This window comes from Zonotrichia albicollis, chromosome 25 (assembly GCF_047830755.1).
Source record: "Zonotrichia albicollis isolate bZonAlb1 chromosome 25, bZonAlb1.hap1, whole genome shotgun sequence".
In the NCBI taxonomy this organism is placed as follows: Eukaryota; Metazoa; Chordata; class Aves; order Passeriformes; family Passerellidae; genus Zonotrichia; species Zonotrichia albicollis.
In genome coordinates this window covers 519952-540726 of record NC_133843.1, presented here as the reverse complement: position 1 = coordinate 540726, position 20775 = coordinate 519952, and the positions used below count along the sequence as shown (strand labels likewise).

The 20775-nt window shown below is 58.6% G+C and overlaps 1 protein-coding gene across 6 annotated transcripts in view; it reads left to right on the top strand.

The window, feature by feature from the left end:
• The window catches only part of SAMD11 (sterile alpha motif domain containing 11), a 66690-nt gene that overhangs the window by 43941 nt on the left and 1974 nt on the right, over positions 1-20775 (top strand). For all 6 annotated transcript variants that reach the window (XM_074558394.1, XM_074558393.1, XM_074558392.1 and 3 more), the window contains 7 exons: positions 2505-2666; positions 6366-6513; positions 13728-13843; positions 14224-14302; positions 14580-15262; positions 19004-19128; positions 19835-19945. In XM_074558394.1, the coding sequence (XP_074414495.1) occupies positions 2505-2666; positions 6366-6513; positions 13728-13843; positions 14224-14302; positions 14580-15262; positions 19004-19128; positions 19835-19945 (1424 nt within the window). The remainder of the gene's footprint in view (positions 1-2504; positions 2667-6365; positions 6514-13727; positions 13844-14223; positions 14303-14579; positions 15263-19003; positions 19129-19834; positions 19946-20775) is intronic.

The following is a 20775-nucleotide window of genomic DNA, read 5'->3' as shown; positions in this document are numbered from 1 at the left end:
TGGAATTACTGCTGGCTGAGTCATGTGAAATCTCCCAAGTTTTAAGCGTGGAAATCCAGCCTTTCCCTGGATTCCTCCTTCCTCTTAGCCTCCCCTCGCAGCCACCCCCGTTGTCCCTCCCCTCCCTGCACCTGAAATCTGCTCTGCGGCTGATCCCGTGGAGTTTATGGTAATTAAGTGTTATTAAATCCCCTCCCCCCTCCCTTTTCTTTGCTCTAATGACACAGCTGTGGGGGGAGAAGGAAAAAAATAAATCAGTGTTTTTCTAAATCAGGTCTGTGGCTTTGCTCCTGAGACCTTTGGGTAAGAGCATCAGGAGGGAGCTGAGGCAGTGAGCTCCTGCATCCCCGGGGCAGGAGGAGGAGGAGGAGGGAATCCTCCCTGCTGGGAAAGAGACCTGGAAGGGAATTCTGCCCTCTGCTCCCTCCCCTGCTGCTGCCAGGGTGTCCTGCAGGTTTGGGATGGGGCTGGGGGAGCAGGGCTGTTCCCAGAGCAGCCCCTGCCCTGCCTTGGGGTCTGGTTGTGGGGCTGGGGGACCCAGGGCAGGGTGGGAGCCCAGCTCCTGATGCAGCAGGGCCGGGAGCAGCCCAGGGAGGCAGCAGGGTGCAGATGTGGGTCACTGGGGCACGGGCTGGGGCTGCAGGGCAGCCAGAGTGCTGTGTGAGCGGAGCCCTGGCCCTGCTGCAGGGCTGGGCTGAGCTGGAGGCATTTCCCTGCTGCTCTTGGCAGCCAGGGGTGCAGCCCTGGGGCGGGGAAATGTTGTGCAGCTCAGATTATTATTATTATTATTATTATTATTATTATTATTATTATTATTATTTCAATCACTATAATTACAGTCAGTGTTATTGTTATTATATAAGTTACTCATTATTCATTGTTATTTATTTTTCTATTTTATTATTGTTATAATTCATTATTGGGATGATGAAATTATGAGATGATGGTGATGTGATGATAATGATGTTGATGATATCATGATGAGATGATGGTGATACGATGATAATGATGTTGATTATATCATGATGATAATGATGATGATATCATGATGATGATGATATCATGATGATGATGATATTATGATGATGATGATATCATGATGATGATGATATCATGATGATGATGATGATGATATTATGATGATGATATGATGATGATATGATGATGATGATGATGATGATGATGTTTCCCTCCCGTATTTTGGGGAGGGGATGGTGGTTTCATTACAGCCTGTGGAAATTTCACCCCCAAAGGCTGAGCCCTGTGGGTTGGGTGTCAGACCAAGGCAGCACCAGCGCCTGGGCTGCCCCATTTCTGAGCCCCTGTGTGTGCTGGGCTGTTCCTGCTGCCTCCACTCCCCTTTCCTGATGGGACCCCCTCTCTCAGCCCCCAGCAGCATTTCCAGTCCATGCTGTGGCCGGTGCCACCCCCGTGAGCCCTGCACAGGAACTGGGCACACAGGAGGGTGGCCCTGTCAGTGCCAGCCCTGGCACCCCCTCCCTGTGCCTGGGAGTTCCTCTGTGGGTAATGAAAAGGCTTTGCCTGTGGGAGAGATGCGAGATAAAGCAGTGTTGGAGCAGCCGGGGCGGAGAGCAGTAATTACTGAGAGCTGTGCTTACAGTAAACACAAACCCCTGCGGTTTCCCTGCCAGCCTGGGATCCCTCGGGCACTGCATGGGCAGGGAGGGGCTTTGGGAGCCCCCAGGGGGCTGGGGCTGGGGCCAGAGGGGAAACGGGCGGCTCTGAGGGGTCCTGCTGAGGGCTGGCCGGGTGGGTGGCAGCACTGTCCCTTGGATATATGGCAGCACTGTCTGCTGAGTTCTGAATTACCAACAGGCTTCGCAGTTCTTGCAAGGAAAGAATTCCCCCAATTCACAGAATTCCCCCAAATTCTCAGAATCCTCAGGTTGGAAGAGACCTCCAAGATCATTGAGTCCAGCTCAGCCCCAACACCTCAACTATAAACCTTGGCACCCAGGACTCATTTGGGATGGGTCCAGGAGATGTTCCTGAGCCGTGGAGTTGTTTGGGATGGGTTTGGGAGATGCCCCAAGCCCTGGACTTGTTTGGGAGATGTTCCTGAGCTCTGGACTCATTTGGGATGGGTTTGGGAGATGTTCCTGAGCTGTGGTCTCATTTAGGATAGGTCTGGGAGATGTCCCTGAGTCCTGCACTCATTTAGGATAGGTCTGGGAGATGTCCCTGAGCTCTGGACTCATTTAGGATGGGTCTGGGAGATGTTCCTGAGTCCTGGATTCCTTTGGAATAGGTCTGGAAGATGTTCCTGAGTCCTGGTCTCATTCCAGAACATTATCGCCTTTCTGTAAAAACCTTCTTCCCAACCTCCAGCCTGAATTCCCCTCGGTGCAGCCAGCACATCCCCTCTGATACTCCCCATCAATACCAAATGTGAGCGGACACCCAGCTGTCCTGCAGGCAGGCCCCGTGTCCCAGCTGCCCCGTTGCCTGGGGCTGAGCGTGTCCGTGTGTCCGTCTGTCCCCAGAGACGTCGCAGACGCCGGCGCTGGAGGAGGTGGCGCAGATGACCCCCGAGGAGCACTACAGGCGCATGATGTCAGCCCTCAACGAGCACGGCTCCTTCGAGGAGCAGCAGCAGCAGCGCCTCTTCCAGCTGGCCAACAGCATGGCAGTGCCCAGCCACGGGGGTAGGCATGGCCAGCACGGGCACGGGGGCTGCTGACACGGGGGGAGTGGGATGGGGGCGGCCCCGAGCCCTGGGGGTGTTTGGGGTGGGTTTGGGGGATGGTCCTGAGCCCTGGACTCCTTTGGGATGGGTCTGGGAGATATTCCTGAGCTCTGGAGCTGTTTGGGATGGGTCTGGGAGATGTTTTGGAGGGAGCTGGCTGCATCCAGCACATCCTGGGCTGTGCCTAAAGGGGGCACCAGGAGGTTGCAGGATCACGAGCATCCCTATCCAGGTAAAACATCCCTGCACAGGTAGAGCATCCCTGCACAGGTAGAGCATCCCTGCACAGGTAAAACGTCCCTTCACAGGCAGAGAGCAGGGCTGGCACGTCCTGCCTGCCTCAGGAGCAGCAGCAGCCCCAGCAGAGCATCACTGGAGCTGCAGGAGGATCTCTGCTCCCAGTGTGAATCCCCAGGGCTCCTTGTTAGGTTAATGAAGAGGCTGTCTTCTTTCCACTCTGTTTGATTTGATTGGCTTCTCTGGGGGCAGCAGGGATTGCTGTGGAGGAAGGATTTGCTTATCAGCAAAGGCACAAACACAAACCTGCCCCGGCCCCGTGGGGAGGTGGCAGCAGCTGGGGCTGGGCTGGGCTGTGCCAGGCACTGCAGAGCCCCTGCAAACGCAGCTCTGGTGGCTGAGGGGCAGAGCTGTGTGCCACAGGGCCGGGATGGCACATGGCATGCACAGAGGGTGACAAAAGGGTGGCACTGAATATTCAGACTGGAGCCTGGCAGGGCTTGGGCACAGCACAGAGCGTGGGGTGGCACCAGGGCTGGCACAGACTCTGGCCCTGGGTGGCTGCTGGCCACAGGGACGTGTCCATCCCTCCGCAGTGTGCTGGGGGACAGCTGGGTCACCCCTGCCCCCACAATAACGAGAGGAGCTCATTACCTTGAGAGCCTGGCGTGTTTTTGTGGTGATGATTAAATTCCCTCATCAGCATTTTGTGGGGGGGTCACGCTGGGGTTTGGGGAGAGAAGGAGCCTGCACAGGCACACTGGCTGGGGGAACATTGACAAGACAAAACTTGGTGTATTTTTGGATTGTCTCCACACCACGGGGCTCTGGTTGGGCTATAAATTATTAGTGCCAGTACAAAGCGCAGTTTATCTGCGGGCTCACACGGAGGCACCAATAACATTAATAATTTAAAAAATGTTAATAATTTAGAAATCTTTTTTTTTTTTTTAATTGCTTTCCAGCCCCCCCCCCCTCCCCTCCTCCTCCCCCGTTCTCCCAGTGGCATTCATCCCACATTCTGAATTCAGTCTGTCTCCGTGCCTGGAACCTCCATCCGCCAGCGTCCCTCTGTCAATCAATCTGATTTCCCAACTGTCAGAGTGGGATTGTAAATAACAGATCCTCGGGGGGGCCCGGGCAGCAGGCAGGGAGGGGGAGGCAGGGGAGAGGAGGGGGTGTGAGCGGGGGTTGTTGCGGTCACTCAGGATCAATGCAGCTCCTGCAGCTGGCTGCACGCCAGCCCTCTAAATTACAGCCGCCGTGGCAATCAGCACTGACCTGGGCTTTTCAGATAATTAATTTATAAACATTGCAAGGTTGCACGCTCTGCCTGCCTCGGCGAATTCTCGGGGTTTTTTTTTTCCTGTGATCTGATGGTGTTTGGCTGTTCCTTGCGTGCTCGTGCAGTTCAGAATGGTTTCAGTGCTTGTCCCCTTGGCTGGGGCAGGAATGTGGGCAGGAATTGGGCACTGCTGTACCCCTGTCTGGGGCAGGAATGTGGGCAGGAATTGGGCACTGCTGTCCCCCTATCCCGGGCAGAAATTGGGCACTGCTGTCCCCTTGGCTGGGGCAGGAATGTGGGCAGGAATTGGGCACTGCTGTCCCCTGTCTGGGGCAGGAATGTGGGCAGGAATTGGGCACTGCTGTCCTCCTATCCAGGGCAGGAATTGGGCACTGCTGTCCCCCTTGCTGCCAGCACAAACAGCAGCTGTGGGAACGTTCCCAGCCCAGCACGGGGCTCCAGCCCTGAGCATCACCACGGTGTTGGATGCTGTGATTGATGGAGCTCAGGCTGGGCTGGGCACACCTTGGTGCCAGGAGAGCTGGCTGGGATTTGCAGAAAAGAACCCAGTGGGGAAAAGGGAGGCACAGAGATGGGAAGTGGGGCATTCCCAGGGTTTGCAGTGCTCCTACAGCTTTACAGTGGGAAGAGGAGCATGAGGTGCATGTGCTGCTGGGTGTGAGGGCCTTGAGGGCCGGTGCTGGAGCTGATCCTGCCCAGGGTGTGCTCGGGGAGGTAAATCTGCCCCTGCTGCTCTCCCCAGCTGTGCTGTGGTTTCCTGTGGCAGGCTGATGGTGTCAGGGAGGTTTCCTGTGCACCACGTGAAGGGCAGCAGAGGCTCTGGGTGGGCTGTGAGCTGTGTGCAGGGGGATTTCACACTGATACCGGCACTGAGGGACTCCTGGCCCAGGTGTGTCCATGTCACTTGTTGTTCCCTGAGGCCAGGGCAGGGCACATGGGCTGTACCTGCATCACCTGCTCTTCCCTGGGGCTCCTTGGCCTTGTGCATGTGTGATTCTGACCTTGCCTGCTCTGTCCATCCCAGGGCACCGTGCGGGCTGCACTGACCCCTCAAGGGGCTGTGCAGGTGTCACTGCACGGGTGTCACAGGCAGGGTGTCACAAATGACACAGGCAGGGTGACACAGGCAGGGTGTCACAGGTATTACAGGCAGGGTGACACAGGTATTACAGGCAGGGTGACACATGTGACATTCCTGCCATGGTCCCAGCAGTGCAGGCTGAACGAGGGCCGCGTTTCCCCCTCACCTGCAGCTGTCTCCGGGCACTGCTCGGGCTGGGACGGGGGTCCCATTCTGTGCCCCATCCTCAGCTGCTCGGGGCGCAGCCCTTCCCTGTTCTGGGCGGGTTCAGCGCTGCGGAGCCCCACGGGGCACAGAGAGCCCCGATGGACACGTTGGGAGCGGGGCAGGTGCCAGCGCGGCTCCGCTCGGGACCGGCCGGGAGAGGGAGTGCGGGCAATGAATGCCTCGCTCTCCTCCCGCTCCCCTCGCTTCCATCCATCCCTCCTTCCATCCTTCCCTCCCTTTTTTCCGCTCCTTCCCTCCCTGCCTCCCTCCCTCCCTCCGGCAGGAAGGCAATTAAGCCGCAAATCCACCCCCCTGCCGTAGTTGCACAATTTCCTCCGCCGCCCAACTCCCAGGGCGGCGGGGGCGGATCGCGCCCGGAGCCGCTCGGCCGCTCGGAGCCGGGGCCGCCGCTCCCCGCCGGGCTCTGCCGCCGCCCCGGCGCCCGAGAGCCGCCCCGAGCCGCGGGCTGGCCCCGGGGAAGGGGGGACAGACCGGGGAAGGGGGAGCAGCGGAGCCGCCGCGGCCCGGGGGCTGCGGGCACGGCCGGGAGCGGCCCCGGGGCACAGCGGGTCCGTGTGTCCGTGTGTGTGTCCGCGTGTCCAGCGGTCTCGGGGAGCAGCGGGTCCGTGTGTCTGTCCGCGTGTCCGAGCGGGGCTCGGGAAGCAGCGGGTCCGTGTGTCCGTGTGTCTGTCCGCGTGTCCAGCGGTCTCGGGGAACAGCGGGTCCGTGTGTGTGTCCGTGTGTCCGAGCGGGGCTCGGGGCCGGCCAGCAGCAGCTCCAGCAGCAGCTCCAGCATCTCCTGACCGTTCGTTCCCCCGTGTCCCCAGATCTGCTCCGGGCGCGGCAGGAGGTGGCGGCGGCGGCGGCGCGGACCCCGGGCGCGATGGAAGCGCACATCCCCTCGGGCAGCAACTCGTCCAGCCAGCGCAGGAAGCAGGGCCTGCCCCAGCACCGCGACAGCCACTTCCCCGACAGGTACCGGGCACGGCCCCGGGGCGGGGTTTGCCGGGCCGGGAGGGCTGGGATCCATGGGATGGGATGGGATGGGATGGGATGGGATGGGATCCATGGGATGGGATCAGTGGAATGGGCAGTTTGGGAGTCACCGTCCCTGGAAGTGTTCAAAAAGCGTGTGGATGTGGCACTGGGGACATAGTTTGGTTGTGACCATGGTGGTGTCCATGGTGGTTGGACTTGGCGATTTTAGAGGGATTTTCCAGCTTTTGGGGTTGTGTAATTCGGAGCTGGGCAGAGCTGATTTCCCTGGCGAGGTGTGCCCGTCTCCTCTGGGGGTTGTGCAGGTGCTGGGTGGGGATGCTCCTGCCCCACTCTGGGGAGTCTCTATGGAAAGGGGGGAGTCTCTGTCTGTGTAAATCCACATCGAGGGGAGCGAGTGCCAGGCTGGGATGATCCCAAACCTGTGCTGGAGGTGCCACTCTCACCTGTCTGTGGGCACAGAGCCAGTTGAGGTGTTGAAGTTTGCATTTCGTAGCATCCCCAGATAATGAGAGAGGAGAAACGCTCTGAGGTGGAACAGAGAGAGAAGTTTTCTTTGTTAGGGAAAAGAGCCTCAGCTTGCCTCTCCCACTGCCGGGAGTGCTGGAAAGCTGATATCCCCCACCCCCAGGAAATTCTAGCTCATTTATCTTGCTCTGTGCCACGAGCCATTCCCTCTGCAATCAAGAACTTCAGAGGGAAATTAAATTAAAGCTGTGTGCGTTCCTGACAGGGATGGAGGGGCAGGAGGGGGCTGTGGGGATGCACAGGCTGTGCGTGTCATGGGATGAGCAGGGAAAGGCTCTGGCATTTCCACTTCTCTTGGCTTTTGTGCCGGGCTGGGGGCAGAGCAGGCTGCACCATCAGTGCATGGATGTGCTGAGCCCAGAACTCCCCCCATTCAGAGCCTTGGAGATCCTGCCTGGATTTCCTGCTCTCCCAGCAACACCTTTGCGCTGTGGAGGGGCCGGGCAGCCCTGGAAGGCTCTGTCTCTCCCACAGCGTGTGCTTTGGCTAACCCAGGCCATAAATCCCAGCTCCCGAGCAGACCTGGGAGGAATGCAGGCACGGAGGAGCCTCCTGCAGCCGCCTTCCCCAGCGCTGTGTGGGCTGGAGAGGAGCCAGCCCGGCCCCGGGGCTGCCTGAGAAAGCGTCACGGCAGGGTGGGGGCTGCTCTGGGGAGGGGGGCTCGTGGGGAGTCCAAATAAACCCAGCGGTGCCATTAATTAATTAATTATTAATTAGTTTGGGGCTGCTCAGGGGAGGGGTGCTTGTGGGGAGGCCCAGAGGAACCTGGGGGTGCCATTAATTAATTAATTATTCATTAATTGGAGGCTGCTCATGGGGATGTCCAGATAAACCCGGGGGTGCCATTAATTAATTAATTATTAATTGGAGGCTGCTCAGGGGAGGGGCTGCTTGTGGGGATGTCCAGATGAACCCACGGGTGCCATTAATTAATTAATTATTAATTAATTGGAGGCTGCTCACGGGGAGGGGCTGCTGTAGGAGGAGTAGGCTGAGCATGGGGAGGTCCAGATAAACCCAGGGACCCAGGGGTGCCATTAATTAATTAATTATTCATTGATTGGAGGCTGCTCACGGGAAGGTGCTGCTGGCAGGAAGGGTGAACTGAGCTTGGGGAGGTCCAGGGGTGCCATTAATTAATTAATTAATTAATTAATTAATTAATGCTTCTTTGCTGGTCAGAAGCAGGCTGGGAGGCTGGCTCTGTGGGGATGAGGCACACAAACACACGGATATGGATTTTCTTGGGCCAGGGTCATGGTTGTGGCAGAGTGGTTGGTGCCTTCATCTCTTTGCTCCCTGGAGTCAGTGCAACCGAGGCATCCTGCCAAAAGCAGACCCAAGGCACAGTCTGCTGGAGAATTCATTTGGCTTTGTGGTTTTGGTTTCCTGGATCCTTTGGAGATGGATTCAGCTGGGATGCCAGGGCCTGGCGGTCTGCTTGGGAAGATGCTGGAGTTCAGTGTTATAAAAAGACTTGGAAGAGGAGAGGGTGCAACGGGAAGGTGCCACCGTAACCACCCCAGCCTGGAGCTCCTCCATCTGCACGCTGCTGCCTCTCCTGCAGGGCTGGCAGGTGGCTGTACCCTGCAGAGCTGCTGGGATGCTGCTCCTTGGCTGCGCCTCCAGGGGCTGTTGGCAGAGTTCTGCTGGGCTCCTCCAGCCTGGCATTTCCTCCCCGAGGTGCTCATCCCTGCTTCTGTCTGCGCGGGGAAAAATTCCTCTTGAGGGGAAATCTCTCATGGCCTGCACGGAGAAGGGCTTGGAGAGGAGCTGGGGCAGGGCTGGGTGAGATGTTGGATTCTGTGTGGTCAGTGGGGTTGGAGGGGAGCTGGGGCAGGGCTGGGTTTTTGTGCTGCCCTCTCTGCTCACTGATGTGAAGCTCCTTGGCTGCGTTGGGTGCATTTTTCTGTGCTGGCAGCTGTTGGGAGTTGGTCTTTGTGCCTGCACTGTGAGCTGTGGGCTCTGGGGGTGCCGCCCCTCTCAGGGGAGAGGAGGGCAGAGCCAGGCAGGTGCTGAGGCAGGTGTTGGCACAAGCAGAGTGGCTCTGAGCAGGCAGGGGCAGCACAGCTCATCCTCAGGAGCCGAGGGAGGCAGCAGGAGTGCCAGGAGCACGGAATGTGCCAGGCTGAGGTGCCAGCAGCACCCCCACCACAGGGTCCTGGGAAGCCCAGCCCCTTGGCAGGACTGAGCTGGGCTGGGAGCCCGAGAGAGGCACCCCCTAAAACACCCCCTGCCTCCCTGCAGGGGCTGACTGACACCCTGCACCAGCCAGAGGCTTCCTCTCAGCAGAGATGTGCCCAAAATACCCAGCCTGGCTTTTTGGATTCCCTTCCTCCCATCTGCTGTTGCTACGGTTTGTTCTTCACCGCCTTATTCCTCCCCCCTGCTCTGGGGAGGTTTTCCTTTTCCTGCTGGCTCCTTGGGCTCAGATCCTGTTTTCTGTGGGCACCATCTCTTGCCCTCCCTGGGCACCATCTCCTGCCTTGTCTGGGCATCATCTCCTGCTCTCTGCGGGCACCATCTCCTGCCTTGTCTGGGCACCATCTCCTGCCCTGTCTGGGCACCATCTCCTGCTCTCTGCGGGCACCATCTCCTGCCTTGTCTGGGCACCATCTCCTGCCCTCTCTGGGCACCATCTCTGTCCTGCTCTCACCCACCCCAGCCCTGTGTCCCCTCTCCTCTCTGCAGGCTCTGATGTTCTGATTTCTGCCCTGCCAGGATCCCTCCTCCCTGGTTCCCACCTGGCTGAGGGTGCTGCAGAGCAAAAGCCAAAGATGCTGCCCTGGTTTAAGCAGTTCGGTTTCAGCAGCAGTCTGCATTTTGAGGGGGCAGCACAAAGCAGCCCCTCTCCAGTGCCAGCACATGTTCTTTTCCTGCCTGGAAATCCCAAACAGCATTTCTAGCAAGGCCTTTGATTTTATTTATTCTCCCTTGCTGGCAGTGTCTGGGGATGGCAGAGCAGCCAGGAGCTCTGTGCCTCCTGCCTGTTACCTCGGGTTTAAAGTGTCTCTTCCTATCAAATGCAGAGCAGAAGAAAGCAGAGCTTTCATGCATTCTTTCCCCCCCTCCCTTCCCCTCTTCTTCCATCCGTTCTAAATTTATTTCCATGCCTTGCCGGTTTCAATCTGCATTTCCTGACCCTCTCACATCTCCAGTCACAGCCTGTGCTCCCAGCCTTCCCCCAGAGCCTGGCTCGAGCCGGGGGGGAGCTCTGCTCCAGCCTGGGGAGGATATCATGGGGTTAAAGTGAAAGGCTTGGTTTTAACAGTATAATGTGTAACCCCATAATGACTTTAAATATTGATTATTTGAAGGCCATTAGTGCTTATTGTTAAAGAAAAGTCGATACTTTTTAAGCCTTGCGAACCATTTGTCTCCTGTTAAAGGACATATCAAATTTAGCAGCGTGCAGTGCAAATCCCCTAATACCCAGCTCACAAGCCTCCAGCTGGCATTTCAGGGGGGGAAAAGGAAAAGGGGGCAGGGGGAGGAATGTGAGCAGCACAGAATTGCTCTCTTCCAGGGAAGGACAAGGCTTATCAGATGTAATTGCCAGGGGCTAAATTCACCTCCTCAGAGCAGGGCACTGCAGTTCTGACTGAGCCGAGGAGGGAGAGGAGGAAGGAATTTGGGAATTTGATGGGGGATGCGAGGCTGGCAGGTACCTGGGAGGGGATGCGGGGTCAGTGGTGCTGCACACCTGGCTGAAGGCACAGCAGCCTTTGTTGAGGTCTCGGGGGCTTTGTGCTCTGGCCTTGCCAGTTCTTTTCCCAGCTGGCTGGCAAGGCTGGGAGGGTGCCCAGGCTGTGCCAGGGCATGACCTGGTGCTGCTGCCTCCCTCCTGTGCCAGGGATGGGGCAGAGGGGCTGGCAGGGAGCAGGTTCTGTGCCCGTGGGTGGCTCTGTGGGCTGGCACAGAGGGTCTGTCCCTGGTGTCACACAGCTGAGGGGCTCGCCAGGGCTCTGCCCGGCCCAGGAAGGCAGGGAAGCTCTGAGGGAATGAACTGCAGAGTCTGGAGCAGATGTGGATTCCTCAGGGATCAAAGTCGTGCCCGTAGCACAACATGAAAGCATCAAAACAACCTGGGGAGAGCGCTGGGCTGCCAGCATGGGAGAACGTCTCCTTTTCCAGCTCCCAGCCCTGATCCCATCCCACCCTCTGCTTCCTGGGCACAGACTGGCACCAGCCAAGGAGCTCCTTTGTTTTTGGGCTCTCCATTGGCAGCCCGGCTGTCCCGCAGCACCCTGCACATCCCCAAGGCAGGCAGGGAAGGAGGGCACGGCCACGCGATGGTTAACAGCAGCTTGATTTCCTAAATTGCTTCTTATAAAACGACCAGCACGTCTGCCAGGCTCGTCTCGCCGTGATTACAGCTAATTACGATCGAGCGGACACCTCGGAGCCCCCGTCACGCCGCTTTAATTGTCCCTCATTCATCGGCGGGCCGGCCCGGGTGGCAGCAGCACTTGGCAGCCCCGCGACCGCGGCCCCGGCTAATTGCGAGGCCTCGGGGATTAGGGCAGGTGATTACACACTTCACGGTGTAATTACATAAGCATCGCTTGGCTGCTGCCCCGGCTCGGAGGCGAAGGTCGAGCGCGGCGTTACCTGAGATTAATTGGAGCTGCCAGCGGCGCGCGGGCGGCATTAACATTGCGGCAGCCGCGATCGATCCGCGCCGCGCCTCCAGACACCGCCGGGGCTCAATTAGGTTAGGGCAGAGCCGGGGAGGGGGGCACGGAGCCGGAGAGGCCACGGGGACGGCGGGCAGGCAGGAGGGGAGGGGGCACCGGGAATAGAGGGGCTGGGGAGGGGGAGCGCAGCCGGGTCGGTGCGGTGCAGTGGATGCACAGAATGGGGCAAAGCGGAGCTGGGAAGGGCTCCCCTCGCCCACTGCGTGCCCAGGAGTCCTTGTCTGGCTGTACGTGAGCTGTCCATGGCCACGAGCTGATCCATTCCTATGAGCTGTCCATGCTCATGAGCCTATCCATTTCCATGAGCTGATCCATTTCCATGATCTGATCCATGCTCATTTCCACAAGGTGATCCATTTCCAAGAGCTATCAATGCCCATGATCCTGATCCATTCCCATGAACTATCCATTCCCACAATCTGATCCATTCCCATGAGCTATCCATTCCCACAATCTGATCCATTCCCATGAGCTATCCATGCCCATGATCTGATCCATTCCCATGACCAGATCCATTCCCATGACCAGATCTATTCCCATGAGCTATCCATGCCCATGATCTGATCCATTCCCATGAGCTATCCATGCCCATGATCTGATCCATTCCCATGAGCTATCCATGCCCATGATCTGATCCATTCCCATGAACTATCCATTCCCACACTCTGATCCATTCCCACGATCTGATCCATTCCCATGACCAGATCCATTCCCACAATCTGATCCATTCCCATGAACTATCCATGCCCATGATCTGATCCATTCCCATGACCAGATCCATTCCCATGACCAGATCTATTCCCATGAGCTATCCATGCCCATGATCTGATCCATTCCCATGAGCTATCCATGCCCATGATCTGATCCATTCCCATGAACTATCCATTCCCACACTCTGATCCATTCCCACGATCTGATCCATTCCCATGAACCATCCATGCCCACAGTCTGATCCATGGATGGCGAGGATGCTCCCGTTGTTATCCCCCCGCAGCAGCGCCTCTGCACGTGCTGTGTTTGTTGCAGTCACAGGCACCTTCTGCCTCCCTGTGCCTTGGCCTCCAGAGCAGATTTTTGCAGGGAGATACTGTAAAATGAAAATAAACGGCCCGGCACTTGGCTGTGCCTCTGGATGCCCTGCTGAAGGTAATAATGTTGTAAGTGGCCATCAAAAGGAATTAAGAGACGTGCAGCCGGAAAGCAGATTTGCTTGCAGGCTCCCAGGGCAGATTTGACTAATGGAAGAGACCTTGGCTCTTATTCCCTTCCTGCCTTTTTTCCCCTGCCTTCTCTCCTGCTGCAGCAAGTGCTCCCTGCCTCTCTCCAGGATTGTCCCCTTCCCACCACCCAGTGCTGCCTCTCTGAGTGTCTCTCCAGCCCCTGGCATCTGCTCTGCCCATTCTGCCTGGCTTCACCCACCCTTCTCCAGCAGGGTCCCTTCCCCCTGACCGCACTGCCCTTCCTGCTCACATCCCTCTCCTGTGTGTACTTTCCTCTGCCTCACTTCAGCTTTCTTCTCCACAATTAAAGGTCATCCCTTAGCCCAGCTAGGAAAGGTGTTTTTGCAAGCCAGTGATGCTTTCAGATCTTCCCAAAGCCACTCCCCAAACACAGAATTCCTTCTCAGGTGTGAGGTAATGGAGGCAGAAACCCAAATGTGATGAGGGAGGGGCAGATGGAGCATCCTCAGCCCTCCCTTTTAAGCTGCCAGGGCAAATCCTTTGGACAGCCTGGCTGAAAGGCCACAGGAGCAAAGGTGGGAAGTGTGTGGGTGTCCTGGCTGCTTTGTTCCCCTTTTGGTTCTGCTCTTTTTACTTTTTTCTCTCCACTTTAGAAGCTCTGCACGAGGGTGAGGAGGCGGAGAGAGCCTCTGGGGCAGGATGCAGCTCATGTGGAGCCAAGATGTTCTTCCCGAGCCCTTGGGAGCCTCCAGGTTTCCAACAGGGCTTTATTTTGTGATTCCCGCAGGGAGATCTCCCACCCTCCGCCTCTGCTGTCGCCCCAGAACGCTCCCCACATCGCCCTGGGGCCCCACTTGAGACCTCCCTTCCTCGGGGTGCCTTCAGCACTGTGCCAGACACCAGGTGAGCGCCCAGGTGACACCAGGGCAGGGCAGAGGGGGGGCCTGGGACAGTCAGTCCTGCAGCCACACACATTTCTGTGTCTCCCCGTGCCTGCTGGGACAGTCAGTCCTGCAGCCACACACCCCACACACATTTCTGTGTCTCCCCATGGCTGCTGTTCCAATTTCCCTCTGGTTCTGCAGCCGGAGGAGCAGATTCCTTGGCTGCTCTTCCTGGCCCTGTGTTCCTGCCATGGCAGTGAGGGGGATGGCTGGGCTCTGGAACAAAAAGCAGCACTCAGGTGGGACACTCAGGTGTCCTTTTTCCTCCTGGGGAGCTGGCCCTGGGGCAGCCAGGGGTCAGTGCTGGCAGCAATAACCCGCAGTGTTCTCCCTGCCCAGGTTACGGGTTCCTGCAGCCAGCACAGGCAGAGATGTTTGCACGGCAGCAGGAGATGCTACGGAAGCAAAACCTGGCCAGGTAGGAGTGGGAAGGGCTGGGTTTGTCCTGCTGTGGGCTGAGCTGGGTGGGGATGGCACAGCAGGGTTCCAGTGAGGCCTGTGCAGGTGTGGAGGTGCCACCTGGCTCCTGAAGGGCTGGGTGGGACCACGTTCGTCCAACTCCCCACCACAATCTGCTGTCCCCACACAGACTGGAGATGTTGGCCAGGTGTGGAGGTCACACCTGGCTCCTCCAAGGCTGGGTTGTGAGCACATTCCCCCAGCCCCTCACCACAACGCCCTCTCCCCACACGCAGGCTGGAGATGTCGGCCGAGCTGATCCGCCAGAAGGAGCTGGAGAACCTGCACCGGCAGAGGCTGCTGGCCGCCGACCCGCTGAGCCTGCACCCGGGGCTGCCCCCCGACCACCCTGCGCTGCGCAGCGTGCACGACGTGCCCGAGGGCCAGGCGCTGCGGGACGAGCTGTCCCGCCGCAACGCCATGCTGGTGCTGCGCCACAACAACGCGCCGCTGCTGTCGCTGGCGCCGGGCGCCGCCACCACCCCGCCCAAGGAGCAGCCGCGGCGGGCAGGCCGCAAGGGCCCCTCGCAGGCGCGGGCCGAGCCGCAGGGCCCCGGCGAGCCGCGGGAGCCGCGCGCGGGCGCCCAGGACTGTAACGACGACGAGATGAAGGACTCGGAGAGCGACGGCGACGACAAGGCCGAGGCGCTCAAGGGCGAGGGCGGCGCGGCCGCGGAGCCCAAGGAGGGCAAGGACGGCGGCGCGGGCAAGGCCTGCGAGGGCGCCAAGGAGGCGGGCGAGGCGGGCACGGCGCCCGGCACGGTGCCCTGCAGCTCCTCCAGCGCTGAGTCCCCCAGCCACCTGCTGGGGCCCGCCATGGGCAAGGCCGAGGTGAAATACCTGCCTCCAAGCTCGCTGCCCGCCCCACAGCCGCTGCCCTTCGGCTTCCCCTACACCATGAGCCCCTACTTCCATGCAGGTGAGGCTGGGGAGGTGCTGGCGTGGGGCAGGGCTGGAATGGGGGCACTGCCAATGGGGGCGCCTCACTTTGTGAGGTTCTCTTGTCTCTAAAGGATGAGTTTGTGCATGGAAGGGGTGGTTGGGCATTGGAAGAGCTGCCCAGGGAGGTGGTGGTGTCACCATCCTTGGAAGTGTCCAAGGGCACCTATTTCCATGCAGGTGAGGCTGTGGAGATGGTGGTGTTGAGTAGGGATGGGTTTGATGGAGCTGGAATGGGGTTCTGCCCCCTGCTCATGGTTGTGGTTGATTTGTGAGGTTCTCTTGCCTCTAAAGGAAGAGTTTGTGCATGGAAAGGGTGGTCAGGTGTTGGAAGGGCTGCCTAGGGTGGTGGTGGTGGTGTCACCATCCCTGGAGCTGTCCAAGGAAGGATGGACATGGTGCTTTGAGCTGGGGACAAGGTGGGCATTGGGCAGAGGTTGGATTTGATGGCCTTGGAGGGTTCTCCAGCCTTGTTCCCAGGTGCCCTGTTCCAGGGCAGGGGCTCTTTGTGGTGGCTCTCTGTGTCACAGGCCCTGGGGGAGCTGCGCTGGATGGGACAGACAGACAGACAGACAGACAGGGAGGTCACTGCCAGCCCTGAGAGAGGCTGGGGGTGGCACAAATGGGGTCTCACAGCCAGGGAGCCCAGAACCCAAACCTGCCCCAGCTGATTACCTGGCAGAGCAATTAGCAGGAGGCAGGGCACACGGGGAGGGAGAGGGGGGTTGTGCTGTGTGTATTGTGCCATGCCGTGCTGTGCCATGCCATGCTGTGCCATGTTGTGCCATGCTGTGCCATGCTGTGCTGTTCCCCACGCCAGGAGCTGCTGCGAGCAGGCTGCCCATCCCTCATTAGAGCTGCCTCCCAGGCAGCAAGGAGGAAGCGATTTTTCAGCGATTTTTCAGCGATGTTTCAGCGATGTTTCAGCGGCAGGCAGGTGGCCAGGATGATGAATATTCCTGCTGCCTCGGGCTGCCCAGCCTTGCTGCAGGAGCCTTTCCTCCCGGCCATTAGAGAGGGCTGGGCTCAGCTCACGGTGCTGCTGGCCCTGTGGGGAGCTGGGCTGGGGCTGGCTGCCCTCCCCCAGCCGTGTGTGAGATGCTGTAATAGCCCATTTATTATCATCACTTTGGATTTATATCGCCAGCACAGCTCCGGGCTGGGTTTCCCTGCTCTCCTCCCCTGCCTTGTGCAGCCTGTCCAGGGCTGGGGGTCTCTTCCTGAGGGCTCTTTGGCTTCTGGCTGCTTTCACCCAGCGTGGGGCTGCTCTCCCTGAGGCTTTGAGTGAATCCTCCCCCCTGCAAAGCCTTGGAGGACAGGGCGGTGTGGAGGCTGCAGCACCAGGCTTGAGGTGGGAGCTCAGCAGCTGAAATATTGAGGGTTGTATTGATCCAGCTGTCCTGGGATGGGTGACAAATGTGTTCTGTGGCTCTGGGGCAGCACACAGCACCCAGGGCAGGCAGGCAGGGCTGCAGCCACCTGAACCCCTGTGCCACACAATTCCTGAACCCCTTTTTGCACCCAGCTGAGGAGGATGAGGAGTTGGAGGCAGCTGGAGGAGGAGCTGCTCTGTCCCTGCTCTGTCCCTGCCGGTCCAGCTCCATTCCCAGAGCTGCTTTCTGGGGCTGTGGCTTGATGACCTCATCTCCTCAAGGTTTCAGCCTCCTCCTCCTCCTCCTCCTCCTCCCAGGGCCCTGTGCAGCCCCGTCCTCTGGAAGAGGTGAAGGATGGAGTGTGCAGGAGGCTAAAATCCTTCTATTGATTGCAGTCTGGAGAGCAATTAGCGCAGCCTTGTGCTGCTGCTGACCCCAGCCCTCAGTGGGGCACACAGGGGGTGCTCAGGGATGGGGAAGGGGCAGGGCTGATGGAGCCCAGAGGTGGGCTGGTGCCAGGGCGGCCCTGTGTGCCCTGTGGTGCCAGGGTGGCCCTGTGTGCCCTGTGGTGCCAGGGTGGCCCTGTGTGCCCTGTGGTGCCAGGGCGGCCCTGTCTGGGCTGTGCTGGGGACCCCTGTCCTGGCACGGTGGGTTCCTCGCAGCCCCACAGGCCCGGCCCCAGCTGCTGCAGCGCTCCCCAGTCCATTGCAGCCCCGGAGCATCATTTATCAGGCAGCCAGGCAGAGCAGAGCTCTGGTGCTGCCCTTGGTGGCTGCTGGGAGCTGACAGGTCATTACTGCGATGGGAGGTGCGGCCCTGCAGCCCCTGGCACCCATTTGTTCTCATTGTCTGGGCTGCCAGAGCAGGGAGGGGACACAGGGACAGGGATCACAGGGAGCACAGGGGGCTGTGGCTCTGAGGGGCAGCCCCAGCTGTCCCCTGCCCAGCCTGAGGGGTGCAGCTGCAGGGACAGCCGGGGAGCAGGAAATGGGAAGGAAATGTGTGGGAATGATTGCAGAGGCTGTGCCTGCTCCCTGGGCAGGCCCTGCTGCCCTAAAGCATCTCCCTGGCACCATAACTTCCCTGCAGATCCTGAGCTTTCCCTGCCTCCCTGTGTGGGGCCCTGTGTGTGGCTCTGCTCCTTTCCCTGCCTGTTCCCTCAGCCCTGGGCTATTCCCCAGGGAATTGGCTGCTCCCTGGCCTGTGCTCCCCTCCGTGGCTTCGCTTTATCTGTTTTTCCCTTGTGCTGTCCCACAGCTGTGGGCAGGAGCAGGGGTTGCATCCATCTGATCCACCAGGGAGAAGCCCCCAGCCCACAGGACAGATAATTCTGTCATGACAGGCTCCTGGGAGAAATATTTTTCTCCTGGCAATTGCATTCTCCATGCGCTGAGCAGAGCAGCTCACACCCCTCATAAACTCTCTCCCTGCCTGAGAATCCTGGATGTTCTCATCCCTGTAAATGTCCTTGTGCTCTGCTGGTCCAAACAGCAGCCAGCAGCCAGTTCCAGGGGCTGGTGTTGGCTTTCCCCACCCTAAAGAGGCGTTTGTGGGATTTGGTTTGTTCTGTGGGATTTGGTTTGTGGGATTTGCCTTTCCCCCACAGCAGCTCTGAGTTCCCTGAGTGTTCCTGTCCCCATTTCCACCCCCTGTGCCTGTCCCTGGCTCCCTTTGGGATTTTTCTGGGTGTTCTGTCAGGCTGCCCCAGCCCCTGGGAGCCACTGTCACACCCTCTGTGTGACACCCTCTGTGTGACAGTGACAGGGCTGGCAGGGACAGCGCAGCCCAGGCTGGGCAGGGTGGGACTGGAGCCCTGGCAAGGAGCAGGAGCTGCTCAGTGATCCCTGGTGGGATTCCAGCCCTGGAAATGGGAATGGGAAGGAGCAGGATCTCCCCAGCGATCCCTGCTGCCATTCCAAAGGAGCAGGAGCTCCCCAGTGATCCCTGCTGCCATTCCAGCCCTGGGAAGGAGCAGGAGCTCCCCGTTGCCATTCCTGGCACGTTCCAGGAGCAGGGCTGTTCCAGGAGCCCGGGGCAGGCAGAGCTCTGTGCTCTGTGAGCACAAACTCCTGCAGGCTCCGAGCTGCCCTGCCCTCCCCGCTTCCCCCGCAGCTGAGCAGCATTGCACACATGAAATGCATTAGCTGGGATTTTTCCTTCCCTCCCCCAGCCAGGGACCTCCAGGAGGAAGAGGCCTATGAATTGACCCTGCCCAGCGCTTTAATTGACAGGTCATTAAAGATGAATGTGTGGCTGGAGACAGATATTCAGATTGCAGGCTGCTTGTTGTCCGTGTGGGATTTTAATGATTTATGTTCCTTTCTCCTGCCGTCCTTCCCACACCCCAGGCACCATGGGAGGTCTGTTTCTGGATGGGGAGGAGAGCCCGGCGCTGGAGGACATCAGCAAATGGACAGTGGAGGACGTCTGCAGCTTCGTGTCCAACCTGTCTGGCTGCACCGAGTACACTCAGGTACAGCCACAGGAGGAGCATCCTCATTCCCTGGGAGTCTGGTCCCTCCCAGCTGGGCTTGTTCCTCCTGGGAGCTCCATCTCAGAGCCCTGAGGGCTTTCCTGGGTTTTATCCTCATGGATTGCTGAGCCTGCTGCCAGCCGAGCTGTGGGATGGGGCCTGGGAGCTTCCCTGGAATGCTGTGATTGCAGAACCAGGAGAATGCTGGGAAATTCCCGGGAATGCTGTGATTGCAGAACCAGGAGAATGCTGGGAAATTCCCTGGAATGCTGTGATTCCAGACCAGGAGAGTCCTGCAGGATTCCCTGGAATGCTGTGATTGTAGAACCAGGAGAGTCCTGCAGGATTCCCTGGAATGCTGTGATTGCAGAATGACATCTCAGGGAACTCCAGCACAACTCAGAGTTGCCCTGGCCTGGCTGGGATTCAGCTTTGTCTCTGCCCCCAGGGGATGCTTTTCCCAAGTCCAGGCTTTTTGTGGAGTCTTTTAGGGAAGTTTTGGCTCCTGCAGAGGAGGGGAAGGGAATGGGTGCAGTGAGTTGTGCTGGGTCCAAGAGCAGAAAATCCCCTTGGCTCCAGAGGGATGGGTACAAGGCTGCAAACACCCCTGGGGGATGGATCCAGGCTCTGAGGGTTTTGAGTTCACCTTTTCCAGGGTGCCAGGGCAGCACAGGTGGCTCAGGTGTGTCCCTGGGTGTCCCCTCAGGTATTCCGAGAGCAGGCCATCGATGGGGAGACCCTGCCCCTCCTGACAGAAGAGCACTTACTGAACAACATGGGGCTCAAGCTGGGACCTGCCCTGAAGATCAGGTCACAGGTAGGAAAATCTCCTCTCCCAGAACAGGTGAAGCTGTCCCTGGGGTGTCCAGAAACGTGGTTTATGGAATGTCATTTATTCAGCAATAATTCAGTTGCAATTCTGTTTCAAGAACGCTTTATTTGTCCTTGAAAATGTTCCATAGCCTCACCTGAAAGCTGTCACAGCTGTTTGAGGGAGAAACCACTGACAGAATTCCCTGCCCAGGGGCAGAAATAGCTAGTCCAGGATGAGTGGTGGCAGGGAGTACCAGGGATGCAGTGGGAAGCTCTAAATGGGCTGGTTCCAGTCCCTCAGGGGGACTCAAACCCAGAGCATTCCTGCTGGATCCTTTCCCTGCTGCCCGTGCTGTGCTGTGTGCCCTGGGATTGCCCTGCAGGGCCGTGGCAGTGCCAGCCCTGGCACCGCTCCCCAGCCCACGCTGCTCGTGCTGCCTTGGAACAAACAATGAGAGACTTCAGTGCTTTCCCTGCAGCCCTCCCTGTTTATGAGGGGGCTCGTAAAAAGGGTCTGTGGGCAATTGTTCCCCGTGGGTCAATTCAGGAGGAAATAAAACTCTTATGTTCCTTAAAAAACAAGAGAGCCCTGAACAGCTCGGAGATGGGGCTTGGGGCGGGGGGAATGTGAGATACGAGCTTGAAAAATGCCTTCAATTTCATCAATAGTGTTTAAAGCTGTATAGCCAGGCAGGGCTGGGGGTTGGACGGGGGGAGCAGAGCCCCGATGCTGCTCCCTGAATAATGTCCCACTTGTCTGGGTCCAGCAGCAGCCCCTGGTTTTGGTTAAGCTCAAATGGGAAGCAGCTGTGGAGGTGCTGGGCGGGAGGCAGG